Here is a 22,434-nt window from a genome sequence, read left to right as displayed (position 1 = left end):
AGTTATATATTAGGTTCGTGTTACATAGTCTTTTGATCACCTGCATGCTGATATAACCCCTAGTTATATATTAGGTTCGTGTTACATAGTCTTTTAAGCACCTGCATGCTGAGATAACCCCTAGTTATATATTAGGTTCGTGTTACATAGTCTTTTGAGCACCTGCATGCTGAGATAACCCCTAGTTATATATTAGGTTCGTGTTACATAGTCTTTAACTGTTTGTGTGATGTTGTGTGGAGTTGTTGGTCTTTTCGCTGTTTTTTTTTCAGTTTTTGCCATGAAGTTGTCAGATTCCTTACGACTTATTGGTTTTCAAAATCCACTTGGTATCTTCCGCATCTTGTTTTAATGTAAAAGTGTTAATGATCAAGTGCTTAAATTGACATTCCTCCCAGTCAAATATATGTAGCCATGATGTGATTTTGCACATTTCACAGAGGAAAGATTATTCTTAAGGTGTTCATGTAATATTTCTTTGCAAATCTATTGGGAATCGCCGTCGTAAAGGAGTAAAATCTTTTGAAATTGTAAAAATAATTTAATTTTCTAAGAAAAATTGGATTACAACAACTTACGCACATACAGGAATTATTATTTAATGTCTGATTACATGGTGTCTTGGTAATTTCCTGTTCTGAAACCCATTTACGATGTTAAATTGGTTTTCAACCTGAAGCGTCGTGTTTTTATGAAGTTGGAAAATATTTTCACTAGCTAAACAAACATAAAACATTGCAAAATTTTGAAACATTTAATTGAAAGAAAACACTGTAAACTTTAACATGTAAACATTATAAATGTAACAATAAAACGATTAAATGTCTTGAATGAATCTGTTAAATGTTTGTATTTGGAGAGAAAAGGGGGCAGTGAGAAATATTGGTTGAAAAATATTGGTCAATATATCTCAATGCAGGACTTCAACTTATTTTGCACTTGACCATTCAAGTAGTGTGATTGAAAAATATCCATGGCGCGAGCTTCTCGCACAACTTGTAAATTTGCCTTTAAGCATTAATTTTTATCAGTAAACCTAGTCTGTCTACCAATCATGTTCATGCAAGACTTTATCCTTAAAAAAGAACAATACTTAAAGAAATCTAAAACCTCAAGTTAGCATTAGTTATTAATTGCATATTAGACATAAACCTTTCGATTTCAGACTGACGTTTAGGACTAATTTTCAAATAAAATTAAGTTATATTATAATGTCACCTTTAAAGTATTGTCTATATTTTCGAAACGTTTCTAAAGTACTGTGTATAAATGAATGTGTACAATCAATGTTCTTTAGAAAGTAACTCCTTTAACCCATAAAAATATACTTGTTGATGAAAATAACAATTTATAAAATTCAAGCGTCCGAAGAGCTGTTCTAGATTCACCTTCACCAGGAACGCCCAAACAAAACACTTGAAAGACGGGGATGTTTAAATACTTAGACACGTTAAGCGCTATATGACTAAAATGGATATAAAAACAAAAATAACTAAAATTCCTCAAAGATCAACTTTACTTGTGGGAGTTAGAGCCTTAGTTTTTAAATAATTCGTTAATATATCATCGGGAAATTTTCTATTTATAAGTTATAAGCCTGGTATCTTTGATTATTTATTATAAAGTATGTCTGTGCCGAAGCACTGACTACGGATTTGTATATAGTATTATAGATTTATAAAGGGTGTAGGTTTAATGATCTCAAAGATCTATTTAAAATAGTGATATGGTGTAGATTAGTCCGTTGAGAGTACATATTTGTAAATAATGCTCTTATGTTGTGTGTTCCATCCATACTGACAATAAAATCTATGTTTGGCAAAATAATACAACTATTTTACAATTTTTATGCATAATAAAATGTACGTTGTTTACTCTACAGTTTTTATTATGACACAAAAGACAAAACTACCGGGTATTTCTGAATGCATTATCGCGTTTTCGTTTTTTTAGAAAACCACAAATATAGATTGTATTTTATATTCCTTACATTTAGAGCTGATTACGCGTTTCCCAGAAGTATATACATATGTTCAATGTACTAGTAAATTTAGTACATGTACTTAATTTTAGTCTTTTAAAACTTGGTTTCCAGAAAAAAACAACAACATATGCAACAATTGTTTAATTCAACGTACTAACTTTCCATGTGATCACATGCAATATGATATAAAAGGACCCGAGTCTCGATAAACCGAATAAAGGGAGTGAAAATGTACGTTATACCAAAATAATTAGTAACCAACATCACAATTTTGCTTTCCATCGGCCTGGATAATGAAATGACCCGGTCACAATCTTTATGTGGCTGTCCCAAGTCAGGAGCCTGTTATTCAGTTGTTGTCGTTGGTTCATGTCTATCATATTTGTTTTTGGTAAATTGTTTTGTTATAAATAAGCAGTTAGTTTTCTCTATTGGGTTGTTTCACATTTTTCATGTCGGAGCCTTTTATAGCTGACTTTAAGGTATGGGGTTTTCTCATTGTTGAAGGCCGTACGGTGATCTATAATTGCTTACATCCACCTCATTTGAACTTTGTGGCTAGATGTTTTATTGGCAATCATACCAAATCTTCTTATTTTTATATAAATAAGGTATCCTATTATTCCTGGGAATACATCAAATTATTGTGGTTTTTGTTTTGGCACAACCACTGCAAAACAAATACTCTGACACGAATATGGATAAAAGGAGATTAGGGAAACCCGTCATTGAAACAATCCACGAAAAAAAAACAAAAAAAAAAACCTTATTTTTTATGAAAACTTCTTGTCTTTCATTTGTCCGCATGCCGACCTATGGCACGTACAACTACTTGTTCTCGCTTTTGGAATTTTAAAAACAAATCTGCAGACAAAAAACTGAAAAGCTGATGAGATATTTATTAAGAAACAATTAGTCATTGATTCAAAATGTTTGAAATTAAAAAAAAAAAATATATATATATATATAACAATCAATCAGATGTACTTATCAGACTCATGTTTACTGTCGTCTCAAGATGTAATTCATATTCAATCACATGTTAACATTCGTCTCAAGATGTAATTTGTACAAATATAATGATTGATTACACACAAAGACAGAAATAGAAATGAAAAGACTGGATTTCTAGGATAATTCAAATTTTGAAAATCAAAGCTCAATTAATAAAACTCTCATCAGGTACGTTTGAAACGAAATTTGTTAGAAGCTATATACATAATATATTTTAGAGCATCAATGCTAAATGACCTAAGCATAACAGTCAGTTGCAACCAAAGTGTAAAGTTTTTTGGTCTCTAGTAAGGAGTTGTCTCATTGGCACTCATACCACACCTTCTTATTTTCATATAAGTACAATAATATAACTTACCATGAAGCAATATCAAGTAAACAAAGTGATATTGACAATGAATAGTTTAGGTAGGAGTAATGTTGTGACTAAGAGTAATATACAGACATTTACAGCCTTTCGTCTACGGAATCTCATATTTTACTATTAAAGATTTGACTTTAATTGAAATAGATAGTCTGATATATACTTGAACGGATTGAGTATGACCAGATAACTACTTTATAAGAGCTTAAACACTTTATTTTGTTCTACACTTTATGATAAAGTCTTATTTAAAATGAAATAGAATGTCAACTTATATCTGATATCTGTGTAGGGAAACATTGATTTTACTGCTTCTAAAATGTACTTTTAGATACCTTGATTTGATGTCTTATTTACTAAACCACCAAGTTCAAAACGTTAGAGCGTTTTGACGTAATGCTAATAAAGATTTCACAGTGTTGAGTGCTCAATTAATATATCACATGGTAAACAATCATTTCATTCTTCGTAAATAGTCCTTTGTTTTGCAAAATGCCATTTCCAAGTTAGGAATATGACAGTATAGCGCCGATTGTTTGATATTAGTAATTCGTTCAATAATGAAAATGGAAAAAAAACCTTGTGTAATCGAATACAATTTACCTATCTTTCACAAACGTATTATTTTAAAAGGTAACGGTTTAAATCGTCTTGATTCTGTCATATACATCCCTGAAGTCAATGTAAAACTAGAACAGATTATGTTTCGAGCATTTATTTCAAATGCATAATATTTTCGAAGAGCCTTTGAATTATAACTTAAAAAAACCACGGCAATTATTTTGTATGTATGATTTTGAAGTTTTGCCATATATATTACAAACTAATTTTAGTAAAGATGTTTTTTTTTTTCATGCAGCCTTTTACAATAAACGCATAAACATATAATTTTCCAAAAGAATTGTCTTCTAATCCAAATTTATTGTTTAAATTGCTGGCAAATCATGAGGGTTTATTAATTTGATAAATATCCTATAAATTTCATCAACATTCTGCTTTTTACTCTTTAAAATGAGTCTCTCTGCAAACTCGAATGTTATCGCTCGAGATGTGAAGATGTGGAAGAATTCCAGACTTGACACACTTTGATATATCATTTATATTTTCTCATATTTTTTTTGTGTAAAGCCTCTACTTCCCTAATTAAAGCTTTTTATCGTTAAGTAAAAGTTTATAAATACTGCACGATTCCAATTGAGATTATATCGCGTTAGCAACTTGCAAGGTTATTTTAAAAAAAGGTTTCTATATCTTTACACAAAAAAAATGATATATGAACATGTGGACTGGTGGACAGACTCTACTGAAGCAATGTAATTCATGACGAGGATATAGAAATAATCTGTCAATGATCATTGAAACGACTGAGATGCGTGACCGTTACGTATGTAAAATAATACCTCGAATAATCAAATAAATTTTCTTTATCTTTTGTGTTTATCTATAATTCTATATATCAATTCATTGAAACATCTTTCGATAGATTTTTGAATACTTTCTGACGTCACATTGTAATCCATCTGATTAATAGATTAAAATCGTTTGCATGGATGAAGAAAGATTTTGAAGATAGATTATTATAGTTGATCCACCCTTCGTTGTGCCACATTTGTGTATATATATATATATATATTGATAGCTTGCCTAAGTCAACCCTTGTTTATATGTGTATATATACAAGACCAAAAGGAGATAAAATTCACATCACAGATGCCATTGATAAAACTCGATCAATATGCAACATAATATTTCGTGTTTTTATTACAAATGTAAAGGTAATTCAATGACCCGGGTTAAAAATTTTCAATTTTATTATAATTATCATTAAACAATCAATAAACAAGCCTATTTCTTGTAAGATGATCGAAACAAACAACATGTTGTGAGGTGATATTTAAGTAGGAAACTATATTAATTCGTAAAAATTCATTGCGCATTGATTGTGTTATTTTCAACGCCTAGAATATTTAACTCTCAATAATAGACAAATGGCTTAGTTAACTCAAGCCTGGAGTTAGAAACACTTTAATAAGATGACAGAAATCTTCTTGGTTTACGATTATAGTGTCTTTGCTTGATGTTTGATTAAACTTTTCAACTGAAAAAAATGGATCCATTTCGAATGCGATCTAAATCATGTTCAAATCATAAACGGAAGCCGAAACATCATTGCCATGCTCTAGAAGTCCTTGTTCGGAACACAATTCCAATGGATCCAGCGGAAGACAGTTTTAGGCGACGCTCTGTAAGGTAGGCAATATACAATAAATCTCATTTTTGGCATTGGTAATAATAGTAAATGAAATAAAAACAGCTCCGTGAAAATGTGTTTTTTTTTAATGTTTGATCAAATGTTATTACAGGAATGAATGGTTTTGGTGTACTTCATTAATATATCAAGTATGATGTATATTATATTTATAATAGAAGCAACAATGTTGATTAAGCTCCAGTTCCAAACTATTGATGAAATGTAAGAATAACTTTGAATTGAAAGAGATATAGGTTATATCAATAATACAACAACCCTACAAATCCTAAATGAAGGAGATATGGGTATACATCACTAAGACAGCAACCCTACGAAACCCTAAATGAAGGAGATATGGGTATACATCAATAAGACAACAACCCTACGAATCCTAAATGAAGGAGATATGGGTATACATCAATAAGACAACACTACGAATCCTAAATAAGCCAATGGATATGATAAGTCAACAATCGTTCATCAGCCATAGATTAGTGTGTATATGCAATATATTTGTAAGCTCTAACCCCCCCCCCCCCCCCGAGTCTAAACAGGTTTGGATAAATGAATCGATAGGTGTAATTCTAGGTTTCAAGCAGACTTTGTGGATAGGTGTCATTCTAGGTTTTAAGCATACCCTGTCTATATGTGTAGTGCTAGGATTTAATCAGACCTGGTCGATAGGTGTTATTCAAACTTTTAGCCAGACTCTATCGATAGGTGTAGTTCTAGGTTTTAATTACACCCTATCGATAGGTGTAGTTCTAGGTTTTATTATACCCTGTCGATAGGTGTAGTTCTAGGTTTTAATTACACCCTGTCGATAGGTGTAGTTCTAGGTTTTAATTACACCCTATCGATAGGTGTAGTTCTAGGTTTTAATTACACCCTATCGATAGGTGTAGTTCTAGGTTTTATTATACCCTGTCGATAGGTGTAGTTCTAGGTTTTAATTACACCCTGTCGATAGGTGTAGTTCTAGGTTTTAATCGCACCCTGTCAATAGGTGTTATTCTAGATTTTATCGATATGTGTTTTTCTTGGATCAGCAGATCCTGTTGGTAGATACCATTCTAGGCTCAAAGCAGATCCTGTCGATAACTGTCATTCTAGGTTTTAATCAGACCTTTTCAATAGAAGCTAGTGAAGGTTTAAAAAAGTCCCTGTTGATAAATGTTATCTAGAAATTAATCAGACCTTGTCTATAGGTGCCATTCTAGTGTTTATGCAGACCCTGTCGATGTGTAGCATTTTGGGTTTTAATCGGACTCTCTTGATAGACCATTCTAGGCTTCAACCAACCCTCTCGATATAGGTGTAATTCAACCTTTCAACCAGACCCTGTCGATAACCGTCATTCTAGGTTAAAAGAACTATGTAGATAGATATCATATAGGTTTTAAGTAATATGTCGATAGATGTCATATAAGTTTTAAGTTATATGTCGATAGATGTCATATAGGTTTTAAGTATTATGTCGATAGATGTCATAAAGGTTTTAAGTACTATGTCGATAAATGTCATGTAAGTTTTAAGCCGACCCTGTCGATAGGTGCCTTTCTACGTTTAATCAAACCCTGTACTTGTATTTCTATGTATTAAGATGACTCTGTCGATGGGTGTCATTCTGGGTTTTAAGCAGTTTTGTCGATAGATGTCACTCTAGGTATTAAGCAAACCTTGTCGATATGTGTCATTCTGGGTTTTAAGCACACCCTGTCGATAGATGACGTTTAAGGTTTTAATCCGATCTGCGGCTCTTTTCACAAAAAATCTTAAGAGTAAAAATACTCGTAAGTCAAACACATTTCAGTATAACTTACGATCAATTTTAATCGTAAGATTTTTTGTGAAAAGAGTCGCTGGTTGATAGGCGTCATACCAGATTTTAAGGAGACCCTGTCGATAGGTTTCAATTTATGTTCAAGCAAAGCCTGACGATAGGGATCATTCCAGATTTTAAGGAGACCCTGTCGATAGGTTTCAATTTATGTTCAAGCAAAGCCTGACGATAGGGATCATTCGTTTGAACTGTTTGACATTTTGTCATGTCGGATTATGTTTTAGCGGAGTATATGTCTTGGTTTTGCTCATTGTTGAAGTCCGTACAGTGACTTATTGTTTCTAAAATCCACGTCATTTGGGAGATAGTTGTTTCATTGGAAATCCTACCTCATCACCTTATTTGTATATTAAAAGTGACCGTTTTAGTGAACATTTTAGACCTTGAAATTAGATCTACTCATGGTAATAATCTTCATACCATAATTTATAACAAACGAGTCGACATTTCTTTTTCTATTGTTAAATTCCTTTTACTTATTGGTGCTGCTCCATTGGCTCATTCTTATGGAGTGAATATTTGCCAGCTGGTTACACATGCACGTGTTTAGAGTGACGTCTCACATTTTCAACATTGTAATATTTTCATTACTAAAAACCTTTTTTTAACAGCTGACATATCTACAACCATTGGCCAAATTAAGCTAAAAGAAGAGGCCCTTAAAATGTAAAAAAAAATCAAATTATTCGAGCCTTACGAAATTGTGTTAATTTTATTCATAATTGAATATAATGATATTATCTGGACATATAATTGCAGGACTGTCATTTGTGATGACTTGTCATAAACATGTTGAAATTGACATAGTTTATGACATGTCGAAATTGACATAGTTAATTCAACAAAGAGGTGTTTTTTTGTGACAAATAAATATGAGCCAACCCAAAAGCGTTACTACAGAGTTAAGTGTTTTTCTTGCACTCATTTTTCTTGCACGATATTTTGAAGAGAGAAAGCAATGATATGGCGTATCCATCTATGACACAAAATCAGTACATGCACAGCAAAAACACACAAAAAGCAAAGGAACAGCGCTTTCATTGCTGTTTTGAAGCCTTAATTTTTTTTCACTGATCATGTTAAACTAGTTAATGGCTGAGATCTAACAAAAAGGCAGTTTAACCCTCTTTCTTTATTTAATATTATAAGATCAAGAAGATGTGGTATGATTCCCCGAAATGACAAATGTAAAACTATTCAAACGAGAAAAATAAAAGTCTGATTTATGTACAAAACAATAAACGAAAAACAAATATGATATACAGCAACAAACGACAACTTCTGTTTGTTTGAATAATCGGTGGATTTATTAAAATCTTTAATGTATGGAAGACCTTTAGTGACATCTTGTTGCTATGTATGGAAGACCTTTTGTGACATCTTGTTGTTATGTATCCACATTTCATAGTTGATATGTCACACTTCCACACAGACTTTTTCTCAGTTGACATTTCTTAGTTTCGATTTATCATTTCTCAGTTCAATGTTAATATTTCTCAGTTCAAAGTTACAAGTAGACATTTCTCCATTCCAGGTAGACATTTCTCTTTTCTAAGTAGACGTTTCATTCTTCAGATTAGTTATTTCTTACTTCCAGGTTGACAGTCATTCTTATTTCCAATTTGACTATTATTTGGAAGTAAAATATATCAAATTAATCTAGCCGTTAGAACCTTATTCAACGGTGGACTTTTATTCATTGTATAAATATTCAATTGCATTTTTAAACGCGATGTATGTGACTGTACGTGACTGTACGTGACTGTAGCCATTCGGGAGCAATTAATTGTCTATGTCTGTTGACGAAATACTTGTAAAACTGACAAAACTAACATCGGCATTTGAAATATGAAATCATTAAAGCTTCAAACGTTTGCATTAGAAGTCATTCGAATCATTTATCTTTCGAAAACGATTTTTCCCAAAAAGCAATAAAGACATCTCTTTATTAAAAGAATCTTCTTATATCTATATACAAAACAACATTAAATTGATTATATGTAAGAAAAAATAATGTTTTCCCCAAAACTTAAAACAAAATGTAATTTAAAAGGACAAAGTGCACGCTGCTTTGTTTGATGAGGCGGTACGATTGAGAATTGTATGTAAAAGAAATTTGCAGAAAAACAAGTCATTTGATGGGGTAGACATTCTATATGTTACAAATGATTGTCATATAACGGCATTACAAGTCTTTTAAACCTCTTACAGATTAAGTTGTCAACAAATACACGTATGTACTGCCTTTGTTGCTCTGCGTTGTTTTCATTAGAACTGTTCTAATATCTCTCATCACTTAGCTTCACTTAAAGTCGTTGAGAAAGTGAAAAAGCAAATACGTATGCGTTTTTTGAAAAACTTGCTTTCCAAGAAATCACATTTTGATATGTTGGTGTAAATCCAGTTTGTTAGAACCAACATTAAGATCATAATGGTACAAACAACCTAAATGAAGGTCGGAATGTGATATATCTTAGTTGCTTACGTCCACGTCATTTGGTCTCTAGTGGATAGGTATTAAATCATTGGCAATCATACCACATCTTCTTATATTATATTAATAAAATGTTTATCTATTGAAAAGTTACGATGCAAGAGTCTCCTGTAGTCTTTTTTCCAGACTCTTTCATTTTTTGTAGCTATGAGGTTGTCAGTCATTCTATGACTTATGATTTATCCTTGGCAGCTGCTATTCACTGTAAACATGTTATGTACAGTAATATTTTGGTCTAAATTCAGTTCACACTTCATTATTACATTTGGTAATAAGCACATTATGCTTCAATTGATTAGGTGTGCTTTATAAACACAAAATACCTGATAATTCATTGTGTTATTTCACTAGTGGGAATTTTTAAGAAGAGTTTAAGTATATGGACTTCAGAAATAAACAAGTTATTTAAACGGTATGTGAAGCTTAAAATTCCCACGAGTAAAACAAAAAACAGACTGTGAATACATTCAACATCTATTCAACAATAAATTTAGTCATAATGATTTTCGTTAGTGTTTAATTATGTGTCTTTTGAACAGAATTTGGTGTTGAATATAAGTTAATTGCTGTGTAGTTTGTCTTCAAATCATCACTCACAAGGCGATTTTGATCTAGAGCTGAGTCTTTACAGTTTAGTTTTAAGTTGTATAATTGTTACTGTCTCATTGATGCCCCAACAAATCTACTGTTATTCATAATAACATGGATATAAGCAACATCTCTTCCTTTATTTATAATAACATGATTAATGTATAACAATGAGTGTACAAACATAACAGTAAATCCTGTCTTTGGACACATTGTAATCTGTTTTCAAGCTCTATCATCCATTTTTTTAAGCAATACACAAAGTACATTGATTTGAGAATATACATATAGACTTAAATCGTACATATTAGATTGTGACTAGTTTAAAGATTATTCATATTTCCTGGTAAATACGACAACTGGTGGAGATAATACTCCGGAAGTAGTAATGATAGACTTTGGTAAAGGTAGATAATAACACTTTTCACTGTACAAGAATTGCATTTCGAAAATTGATGTCTTTTCAAATCTTTAAATCTGAGAAGCGTTTATAATGTTTAAATAAAATAAGGGGTATGACTGTCAAAGGGACAACTATCCACAAGAGTTCAAATTACGGGAAATGTAAGATAGTTGGGTTTCACCGTCGCTTTTTTAGCATTCCTAAGAAAGACTGTTAAACGAACTCGTGTTACTTAAAAGCTTAGAATATATTCATGGAATATTCTTCTGTAATCATTTGCCAGACGACTCTGTATGTGCCTGTGGAGATCCGATAGAAGATAATTTTCATTTCTTTTATGTTTGTCCATTTTACATTTATCAGAGATATGAGCTCTTTCGAAAACTAAGGAACTTTGATAATGTCAATCTTGATATCCTACTACATGCAGTGCCAGTGAAGTGCCTTTAACAAGGTTTAATTTGGAACTGGTGTCTTTAAATATAGGAGGATGATTATAATTATGTGGACTATTATTAACATTCAGTTTTGTTTTTTTTAATTGTTGATTTGTGACCTCCGTATAAAAAGGGTTCGTTCTGTTCTCGTCATAACCATTGCACTTAATCTGAAGTAGACTGGTTGTCAGTTTGGAACTTAAACGCTTCTGCAAAGATTTACAGATGTGTAAACACACTGTCCACATATTGTAGAGGTAAAACATCAAAGCTCACTAATTGCTCACATTTAAATCATCTCATGCAGCATCTAATATTAGAAAAGCAATAAACCCCGTATAATATGCTTCAGAGGAGATGCTAATATACTATTACATGATATTACAGTCGTGCCTCTATTGACATTTACAGACGCCTTATAATCACATCAAGGATATGCGCATAATTATAGATTATCTATGGTTTTGAAAACGAGAGGAATTTTCTCGGGTACAATCTAATTGAAGGGCGAGTTGAAGTACCATGATAGATTCTAGAAAGAATTGTGTTTTATATGCACTTTGGCCTACGTCAAACGTGGGTTATACTGTTACAAGGATAGTTTACCTACCTACAAAGTGTATAAACCCAGGAACACTTTTACAAAAAAAAAAAAAAGCTGGCGAAAGTATCTCTTTTCGTTTGAAAGTTTCACCATTTTGTTGACAACGTATTCAAAAATGGAAACATCAAGCTAGCTAAAATCAAACTGAAATGTTCCGACAAGTAATTCATGAACTTCTTTGCATAATTCGATAGACCTCATAACTGCATATCAAAATTGAATTTTTGTCAAAATTTTAAAGAAAAATCAACAGGAGATCTTTTCTGTATCGTATGCCGTCTCTGAATAACTTGGCCTTCTTCGTTTTGTTCGACAATAAAATAAATTTACATTGAAGCATTGCCAATGATCGGACTGCACTATCGGGGGCTGATAATCACTTGTACGGTACTGAGTCAGTAGTGATATTATCACAACGCACACAACACAATGGCACTTGATTATATGGAATAATCTTAATTAAAAGTATTGAAAAAACCCTCATCAAAGATAGTCTGATTGTCAAGATCAACTGATAGTCTTTGCGAGAACCCGTTTGTGATTCAGACTAAATTTTGTTTTATTGATTCAATTAACTTAAAAAAAAAATATTTCCATGTACAAAAACGAAAAACATTAGCATCCCTCTATCTCGAACAAGACAAAGACGAATTATTTGAATGTGACAAGTAAAAAGACTCACTTAAATTCATTCATTAATCCTTGTTATCATAACATATGACTTTTTTCAAAATTCATTTATTCCTATCTAAATTTGGGTATTGGATGGTTTACATATGTAAAAAATTCTTTCATCGTGCGATTGCATTACACATTTAATTTTACAAATACGAACTGGTATACCATATAAATGGAATATGCTAACAGTTAAAGAAAACAAGTGTGGATTGTACAATGTATACTTGGATGTGTTTTAATTATTTATGTTATCTTATTCAAACCTGACCGATATAAGATTCTGATTGAAAAGTTAATTACAAATAGATTACGGTACGAAAATAGTGTATTCTCTTTCTGACACAAATGATCAAGTCGAAAAAACAGGAAAAAAGTGGCGAAATACTTTAGATCTATAGTTGTTATTTTTTATTCTGTTAGGAAGTAAATTCTACTGCGACATTTTGTGCGTAAAGTAAAAGTGTAACGTATTTTATGGTGATAAACAGAATTAACACTTGTTTTATTTAAGTCATAAATAGGAAAGTATTGCAAAGACCTGCCGGCTAAAATATAAGGAATAGTGTCACAATATTTAATTTAATTTCTTATTCTGCAATAAGGAGTGGTTACTACAATTAGTTGTATGTTATAAAGACAAAGGAGGATTACGGAGAAAAGAGACCTATGCATCGCTATAAGTCGCATTTCATAAGAAATAATCGATTCAATTACGCTGAAGTTGCTACCCCGGCAAAAGTCAATTGCTTCTATATTTAGTTTAAAAGTCCTGTCTGATGAATATATATATTCTATCTATGGGATATATTAAAAGCATCTGACGACCGGATTTGTGTTTTCATGGCAATCGTATAAGGTATAAAACCACTAATTCATAGCCCCATTGCTTTCTATGTTAATTTCTGCAATTTCAAGCATTAATGGCTACTTTGTCTTAAGTTCAAATAAAGTGGCAGTTATTTCATGTCAAAACTGTACCTTATCCTGTCTTGTGGTGAAAAAATCAGCATACCTTTAATTGCATTTTAGAGCATACTGGTTCCCGGAAGTTTGATAGTACAAAAACAGGAACTTCTGATATGAACAACAGGCCAAATGAGCCCTCCTATTCAAATTTCATATACTTCTTTATTATTCAAATAAAACTTTCAACAAGGGTTCTACAGTGATCCCAAGTCCCCAAGCTTTCATTTGATACTAAAACTACCCAAATATTCCCACTATTGACAAGGACACAGCTATGCGTAGGAACTATTTTGTTTAAAATATGTACTACTTTCTTGTATGTTCTTTCCGACCGGGCCTGAATTAGTGGTTCTATACCTATAACAGCACCAAACTTGTTATAATGACTTCTGCTTGACTTAATTTCCTTCTATGATCTATTTCTAGCATAGAAAAACACATCAAGCTTTTGTCAAAACACTATATCACTGAATTCAAGCTCAAATTGGACTGGTAGTAGCATATGCGTTAAACAAAGAAAACTACATATAGATACTAATAGTGACAGATATGACACTTTTTCAATTTTTACCAGTTCTGATTTGTTAATATCTACTCAAATAACAGTGTTCTTACCTATATGTCTTATTTTTATCAGAGATTCTTCCTTGAATATAAAAACAAAGGTCCAAACATAAAATAAAATTGATAGTTTTGTCCCCCCTTTTTTCTACATGTTGGAAAAGGAGAGTGATTTGGTAAAAAACCATACTTTTATGTATAAACATGGATCAACAAGAGCAATTTATGTATCTCCAAGCTAGACAACTTGCTAAAATGGTTATAAAATGCATTTCAAGTGAGATTTTGGAAATCCTGTATAAGTATACACCAATTTTCCTTGAAATAAATAATTCACTAAGAAACACAATAAAACATGAACACTCACTAGATAATTTGACCAAAAACAATATTTATACTGTAAACTAGTCATGATATACAAGTCTCATTGGTTTCAGTGTTAGATAATCCAAAAATTTAAATTTCAGGTAAAATCTTAACTGTGTGCATGCTAAATGACCAAAAAAGGCTAAAATACCTTATTGTAGCAATTTGAGGGTTGTAATTTGACACTAACATAATTGTTACATAAAAAAAATAATGTAACATGATTTCTGATAACAAATGTGACCAATTTTCACTGTAAAGGGTATGATTTCTAAAAATAGAATTTCACATGCCTGTCAGTAATAGGTATAAAACCACTAATTCATAGCCCCATTGCTTTCTATGTTAATTTCTGCAATTTCAAGCATTAATGGCTACTTTGTCTTAAGTTCAAATAAAGTGGCAGTTATTTCATGTCAAAACTGTACCTTATCCTGTCTTGTGGTGAAAAAATCAGCATACCTTTAATTGCATTTTAGAGCATACTGGTTCCCGGAAGTTTGATAGTACAAAAACAGGAACTTCTGATATGAACAACAGGCCAAATGAGCCCTCCTATTCAAATTTCATATACTTCTTTATTATTCAAATAAAACTTTCAACAAGGGTTCTACAGTGATCCCAAGTCCCCAAGCTTTCATTTGATACTAAAACTACCCAAATATTCCCACTATTGACAAGGACACAGCTATGCGTAGGAACTATTTTGTTTAAAATATGTACTACTTTCTTGTATGTTCTTTCCGACCGGGCCTGAATTAGTGGTTCTATACCATAACAATAATTCAATTATATGCGTTGCACACTTTCGTGTAAGCTTGTGACTGGTATGTTTCCTGTCCAGTAGAAAATTCGACTATAGCAACAATCTATCATCAAAATAATGGATTCATGTATAATAATATTTAATTGTGTAAGATGATGTGATAAATGCCATAATTTCATCAAACGGAGACACTGTTGACAACAACTCATCCATTGATTTCTCATCAGCAGTGTAATGATATAAAATCTCCAACATCCATCGACACTTTACCTTTAGGAAATTTATATGAAAGATCTATAGTGATCTATCGTAAGGAAACTTACACGAGTCTATATCACTATACTTTCAATATTTCTTGATTGACTGATTGATTTTCAATAAATTTTACGTAACCTTTCATCCATTAGGGGGTGATAGATGTCGTGAGTGTCAGAGATTGTAAACTGTGATTTCTCGAAATAATGAACGGTTTTAGACTGAGATCACAGTCTCTGTGCAATTTCAAAAGGAGGCGTCCTAGTAATTTTAGACTTGAGACACTAAGCCGATCGACATGGTCCAAAGAGGACTATTTTAGACGACGCGCTTCAAGGTACAGTAATTTGTATGTTCTTGTCATGGTAATTGTGTGTTTTATGTACTTGACCAATTCCATTTTTACGGGAGAGCCATTGAATATTTTTAAAATGTTAATTTAATATTTTGTCTTTTTATGTATTAATACTTTTGGTTCTGCTGTCACCATTGATAGTGAGATAAGGTCCGGTGGTATCATCTATCCCTTTAGCCTTACACGTTATACTGCATATATAATGTAGTTGAAATTCACTGATCCTGATTTCTGAAAATTAATTGCCCTAAACTACACATGTCCTTTGACACATTATCCATCTTTATATGTTTTGTTATGTATGTCAATTTTTTCTCTCTCTAAATGAATTTACACAGTATCTAGTTTATAACAGGTGATTTTGTTATGTATAATGTATAACAAAACTTATTGTACGGAGATCTCTTTATAACAATAATAAAGAGTAAATGAATGTGGAATAATATATAACAAAAAAAATAGATAAATCTGTTTAGAGATAAGTGACCAGATTGTTGATTTATGTAAAGTCGATTCGACTTATATGAAAAGAAATGTTCAGATTATATAAATAAAAAGGTGATTATAAATTATAATCCCATTAAGGAAGCAACCTAGCAACATATAACCAGGTCTAATTCCAGGAAATTCAGGTATGAACAAATTCAACAGAGACTATCACAATCCTGATGTCGGCACCGAATTCATAAAGGGGCTTAATAAGAGAAAACAACAATACACCACAACGTTTTTGAAAATAAAATTCCTGGATTCAAGTCCCCTAAATGGCTTCTTTCTGACCTTTTATTAACTATTAGGGCTTTCAGTGTGACATTTTTTTTTGATCGGCATCTATCTATTTCTAACCGGTAGATACCTGTTAAATTAGAATTTATCACTTAGATACAAAAAGTGTTGCCAATGACGAATTCGACACATACCTGTGTATAGTGCTTAACAATCAAGTAATAACAATATTATTTTCTTGTTGTAAATCCAGTCCCGTTCAGACTTTTTCGCTTGCAGTAAATTCAGTACGGTTCAGTAGCCTTTCCGACAATTCAGTATGTTGTTGACGTGTACATGTAAATAACTATTGTACAATCTGAACTTAGATTGAACATATCTTAATTGACTGCTCGTCTGAACAGTACTGCATTTACCGCAATGGATAAGTTTAAAACTGACTATAAGACTGGAAATGATTTAATAATTTAATGTTTAGTCTTTTCAGAACTTCTAGATCAAAATTGGTTTACTACTGCTACCCAGCATAATTACTTCGTACTCGAGAAGTATCCTGTTCGATAATAATTGTTAAACACACTATGAACCGAACGATTATTTGGATAGAAAAAATGTTACTGAGTTTAAAATTTACAGCTCTATATTTCATATGATTATGATAAGATAAGTTAAGGTGTCAGTTAAAACACGGGTTACAAGTCATAGAAGTCGTTTATTACTACAAGAAAACCCACTGTTTTGGTAAAAAAAATAAATGAAATAAACAAATACTTAGTACTAACGTTACAGTTATCTATACCATTGAAAAGTACATACATGATCTAGATAAAAAAAATCTACTACCTTAAACGAACAAAATAACTATGCTCCTTTGAGATTTGCAGGTGCACTATTAAACCCGGTCGCATTCGGTTACCTTTAAATAAGATATTTAATCTCCTAGAATACTGGGTGCCTCAAGTTTAGTTATGTAACTTGAACTTAAAAGAATATTATGCAAGATCATTTCTCTAATTTAAAAACAATGTTGCAAGTTGATACAACTATCATTTGTACATTGTTATAAAACAATGTTGCAAGTTGATACAACTATCATTTGTACATTGTAACAAAACAATGTTGCAAGTTGATACAACTATCATTTGTACATTGTAACAAAACAATGTTGCAAGTTGATACAACTATCATTTGTACATTGTAACAAAACAATGTTGCAAGTTGATACAACTATCATTTGTACATTGTTATAAAACAATGTTGCAAGTTGATACAACAATCATTTGTACATTGTTATAAATTAATGTTGCATGTTGATACAACTATCATTTGTACATTGTTATAAAACAATGTTGCAAGTTGATACAACAATCATTTGTACATTGTTAAAAATTAATGTTGCATGTTGATACAACTATCATTTGTACATTGTAATAAAACAGTACAATAGAAGTGACTTCTGGGTAATATAGATCTGGAAATGTTAATTCTTTTTCAAATATGGATCACATGTAGATTTTGTTTATTCTTCATTGGCTAGAGGCATAGGGTGGGGTTGAGATCTCACAAAACATGTTTAACCATAGTGCATTTTTGCGCCTGTCCCAAGTCAGGAGCCTCTGGCCTTTGTTATTCTTGTATGTTCTTTAATTTTAGTTAATTTATATGTTAAGTGTGTCGTCCATTTTCATTGAACTAGTACACATTTTTGTTTAGGGCCAGCTGAAGCCCGCCTCTGGGTTCGGGATTTTCTCGCTGTGTTGAAGACTCATTGGTGGCCTTCGGCTGTTTTCTGCTCTTTTGTCGGGTTGTTGTCTCTTTGGCACATTTCCCATTTCCATTCTCAATTTTATTCATTCTTGAAAAAATAAATCAGTATTGTAACGACGTTTGACCTTTTCATGGTACAAGATACATCATCATTAAACAAAACAACAGAAAATAAATGAAATATTACTCCCAAAGGTATCTTTAGATTTCGCGCCAGTCATGTATTTATAGAAATACTCTACCAGAAGTATCATTAAGATGCCGATGACTTTAATGCTTTTCTAAAGCCAACAACATTTTGTCAACAAGTTAGAAACAAATTAATTCAGTGTTGTAAAGTTCTTTCATAATTACGACGTTAATACTTAATTTTCTTTTTTTCAGTTCCCCGGCGTCCGATTTAACATTTCGACGTGATGTTTTCAGCAGACGACAGTACGGGTCTGTTGAACTGGTGAGTTTTATCTTTGTTTTTCTTAATTTTCTATAATCTGCACATCAATCGCCGTGAAACTTTTTTCAAACAAAACAACTGAAACAATTAAATGATTGTTTGTTTGATAAGCTTCCAATTGTCTTGTCCCCTTAACAGAGATAAAAATATAAGCACAGAAACTGCAAACGGCAATCAAACTAAACAAGCTAGGGTTATATGAACCCTTGAATAGAGGTAATAGTGACCTTTGAAATAGCCAATATAGATGGCATCACATATATTCTATATGTATCGCACATATCGTATTTTATAAGAACATTGTTATTTTTTTAACAACCGCAATGCGTCGTGTGGGTTTTATAATGTTGTAAGTCCATCTGTCTTAATGTTGCAAAGTTCAAGATGAAGTTTAAAAGCACAATATGTGACTGAAATATGAATAGCTATTTAGGAATCGAATTTATAGACTTGAAGTGCAACTCTCTGATCCATTGTTTTCTTTAAATTAACAAGTACCTTAAATAAACACAGCACCCTCTTTTCTTGAGATAAAAAACTGCAATACAAAAACATGTCTTTTTGAGAAATTGTTTTTAACATTTCTGTTTGAGATAGATTATATATTGTTAAATTCTGTAATATCATCAATTCTGTAATGCGTGATTTGCTCAGTATTACTCATAGATTAAGTTCAAATCATGCAATTTTTTTAGCATAGTATTACTAAGATAATTCTGATTACAATTTGTTTTAGAGCAAATATATCTGACAAATCATGTAGATACAACTCTATTTTTCTCTAAACATTCGGTATCCAACTAGATGAATAAGGTATTATAATCTTATTGGAGTGTGGTGATATAACAGTTTAGTTCTGACCATTGTACCTTGGATCTCAAATATAAAGCTTTCTCCGTTATTAACAATAATGGACATAGAACAATATAACACTCACACGACGAACGACAGCACATTTAAAGAATAAGTCATTCCAAAACAATACATCTTTAAATTTTGCATATTATACTGGTCATTTAGAACCTACTTCTTTTTTTCAGTTTTAATTAGGTCACTATAGATGAATTGCATGAATTACTATATGAATTTGGAGGAAGAGCAAAATTTAAATTGAAGTCTTTGATCTTTATATATCTCGCAAACCACATTCAAAATTGATTTTGTTTGTGGTTGTGAAAGTAAAGGTTTTAGAAAATTGAAGTCGATGGTAGTCTTTAATAGAGGTACTAATTGTTCAAAAAAAAAATACTGATATTGATGGTATATAAAATAACTAATAACTTGATCGAAATTTTTCTTTTAAAATATTTTGTGCAAATGTTGATATAGTCCAGGAAATATCAGAAAAACCCTGCACAATGTGGTAAAAGCATGAAATTTGGTATATAAGCGCCTAGCACCATTCTAAGCCAAATAAGATATGGAGCCAACCTGAAAAAAATCAACTTCCGGTTTTGTCCAAGATGGCGGACAAAATTGCAAAAATTCTAAACTAAATATCAAAGAAACCGTACACAAGGTGGTAAAACAATGAAACTTTGTATATTATCTCTTTAGACCCTTCTAACCAAATAAAGATATGAAACCAATATGAAAAACTATCAACTTCCGGTTTTTTCCAAGATGGCGGCCGAAATAACAAAAATGATAAAACAAGTCAATAGGACGTTGCAATATTTACAAAAAAAATATATCAGATGAGTAGAATTGAAAGTAATATATATATAGTAGCTGTTATATGCAATAAGACGTTCATTCATCCTGTTTGTGTCGGTAAACCCTATACTCTGCAGTCCATCAGGCACAATCTCCTTGTACACTTGCATAAAGCTGTACACGGAAGGGCGGATTTGAAACACTAGCACTGTCCTCGACAACCTTTCTTGCACCCACAGTGAACAACCTCCTGTAGTGAAGAGGCTGCCTCTGCCAATATTGTCCAGACCGGTTTCTTACATGCGTTGTCTAGGGATGGAAGAACAGGCTGTAAAAGCAAACATTGTAATCAAATCAATCCAGCTTGGTACACAGAACGTTTGCATGTTGGTAAAGTGCATCTTGTGTTGGTGGTACAGACTCAATAAATCTATCTTTATGTGCAAAGATTACTTTTCTAGCTTTATTTACATTTTTTTTGTTTTGTTTGGATTCACTTGTCCGATGGTACAAAAGAACAACGTATCGCTCCAGCAATGGTAGAATTAAATCACGGCATATTGTACTTGGTTGGTCTGTCATCTGTCTAAAAGCAGCTGATACCTCGAGGAAAGCATCCCATGTATCCCATGCTGTAAAACTGTTGGTTCTTTACATAGTAAACCGGAATAGCGATGTTGGACGCGTTGATGTAGTACGGGACACATATGTAGAAAACAGTCTCAAAAGTGCAACCAGAGAAAAGAGGGGGAAGGGAATTCGAAGGCAAGTTCAAGCTCAAACAAATATCCATAAGAACTGGCATGGCTTTCTACGGGTTGATGAGAATAAAAGGGAGCTGTTTCAGTTTCTATCGGAAAAGTTGGCAGAAGTAGCAAATACTGAAAAGAAAGTTATCTGTACAGTCGGAGAGAATGTGATTTCAAACCAAGCACACATAGACAAGTCAAAACTACATCCGTGCAAACACGAAGAAGCAGATACGAGAGTTATGATTCACGTTGCAGATGCAGTCAGGGATGGTTTTATAAAGATCAGCATTAAAACTGTAGATACAGACGTTATTGTGATCGCTATATCTGTATTTAAGGACACAGAAGCTGGTGAGATATGGATAGCATTTGCAACCGGGAAACATTTCCGTTGCATTCCTATTCATGATATTGCACAATCTTTGGGTCCTCTTAAATCTAGGATTTTACAAATATTCCACGCAGGTTGTTAAAATGTATCTTTATTTGCAAGACGAGGAAAGAAAACAGCATGCGATACATGGAATGCTTTCCCCGAGGTATCAGCTGCTTTTAAACAGATGAGAGACAAACCAAGTACAATATGCCGTGAATTAATTCTACTATTGCTGGAGCGATATGTTGTTCTTTTGTACCATCGGACAAATGAATCCAACAGTGTAAATGAAGCTAGAAAAGCACTCTTTGCACATAAAGGTAGATCAATCGAGTCTGTACCACCAACACGAGAGGCACTTTACCAACATGCAAACGTTATGTGTACCAAGCTGGATTGATTTGGATACAGTGTTTGCTTTTACAGCCTGTTCTTCCATCCCCAGACTTGTATGGTTGGAAGAAGGTCCGGGTACACAGTTATCGTCCTTTGATTTTCGTTGTAGTCCCTATAGTCCCTAGTGTGCATAGTGTGTTACTTGTCGATTTTTTTATACCCCTTTCAAATTTATTTCTCCATGTTTTATGACTCAAATAGTAAGTAGGGGGGTGAAATGACACTGTAAAAAAATTTGGGTCATGAATTTTAAAGTAAAGTAGTGATTTGGTCTAGCTGAAAAATGTTAAAAATTAGCACTTCGGAAGCTGTCAAAAGATTTGAAGACCCCCTTAACATGAAATTGTCCATATTTTGAGTGAGAGCCGATGAAGTTTT

At 32.3% G+C, this 22,434-nt stretch overlaps 1 protein-coding gene across 2 annotated transcripts in view; it reads left to right on the top strand.

Annotated features, from left to right (window-relative positions):
* Positions 1–5,220: 5,220 nt before the first annotated feature.
* Positions 5,221–22,434, top strand: part of LOC127729300 (GTPase-activating Rap/Ran-GAP domain-like protein 3) — an 82,830-nt gene continuing 65,616 nt past the window's right edge. For both annotated transcript variants that reach the window (XM_052237039.1, XM_052237038.1), the window contains exons 1-2: positions 5,221–5,612; positions 18,807–18,876. In XM_052237039.1, the coding sequence (XP_052092999.1) occupies positions 5,470–5,612; positions 18,807–18,876 (213 nt within the window). In that variant the 5' untranslated portion in view covers positions 5,221–5,469. The remainder of the gene's footprint in view (positions 5,613–18,806; positions 18,877–22,434) is intronic.

This window comes from Mytilus californianus, unplaced genomic scaffold (assembly GCF_021869535.1).
Source record: "Mytilus californianus isolate M0D057914Y unplaced genomic scaffold, xbMytCali1.0.p SCAF_2, whole genome shotgun sequence".
Classification (NCBI taxonomy): Eukaryota; Metazoa; Mollusca; class Bivalvia; order Mytilida; family Mytilidae; genus Mytilus; species Mytilus californianus.
This window is presented reverse-complemented; position numbering and strand designations above follow the sequence as displayed.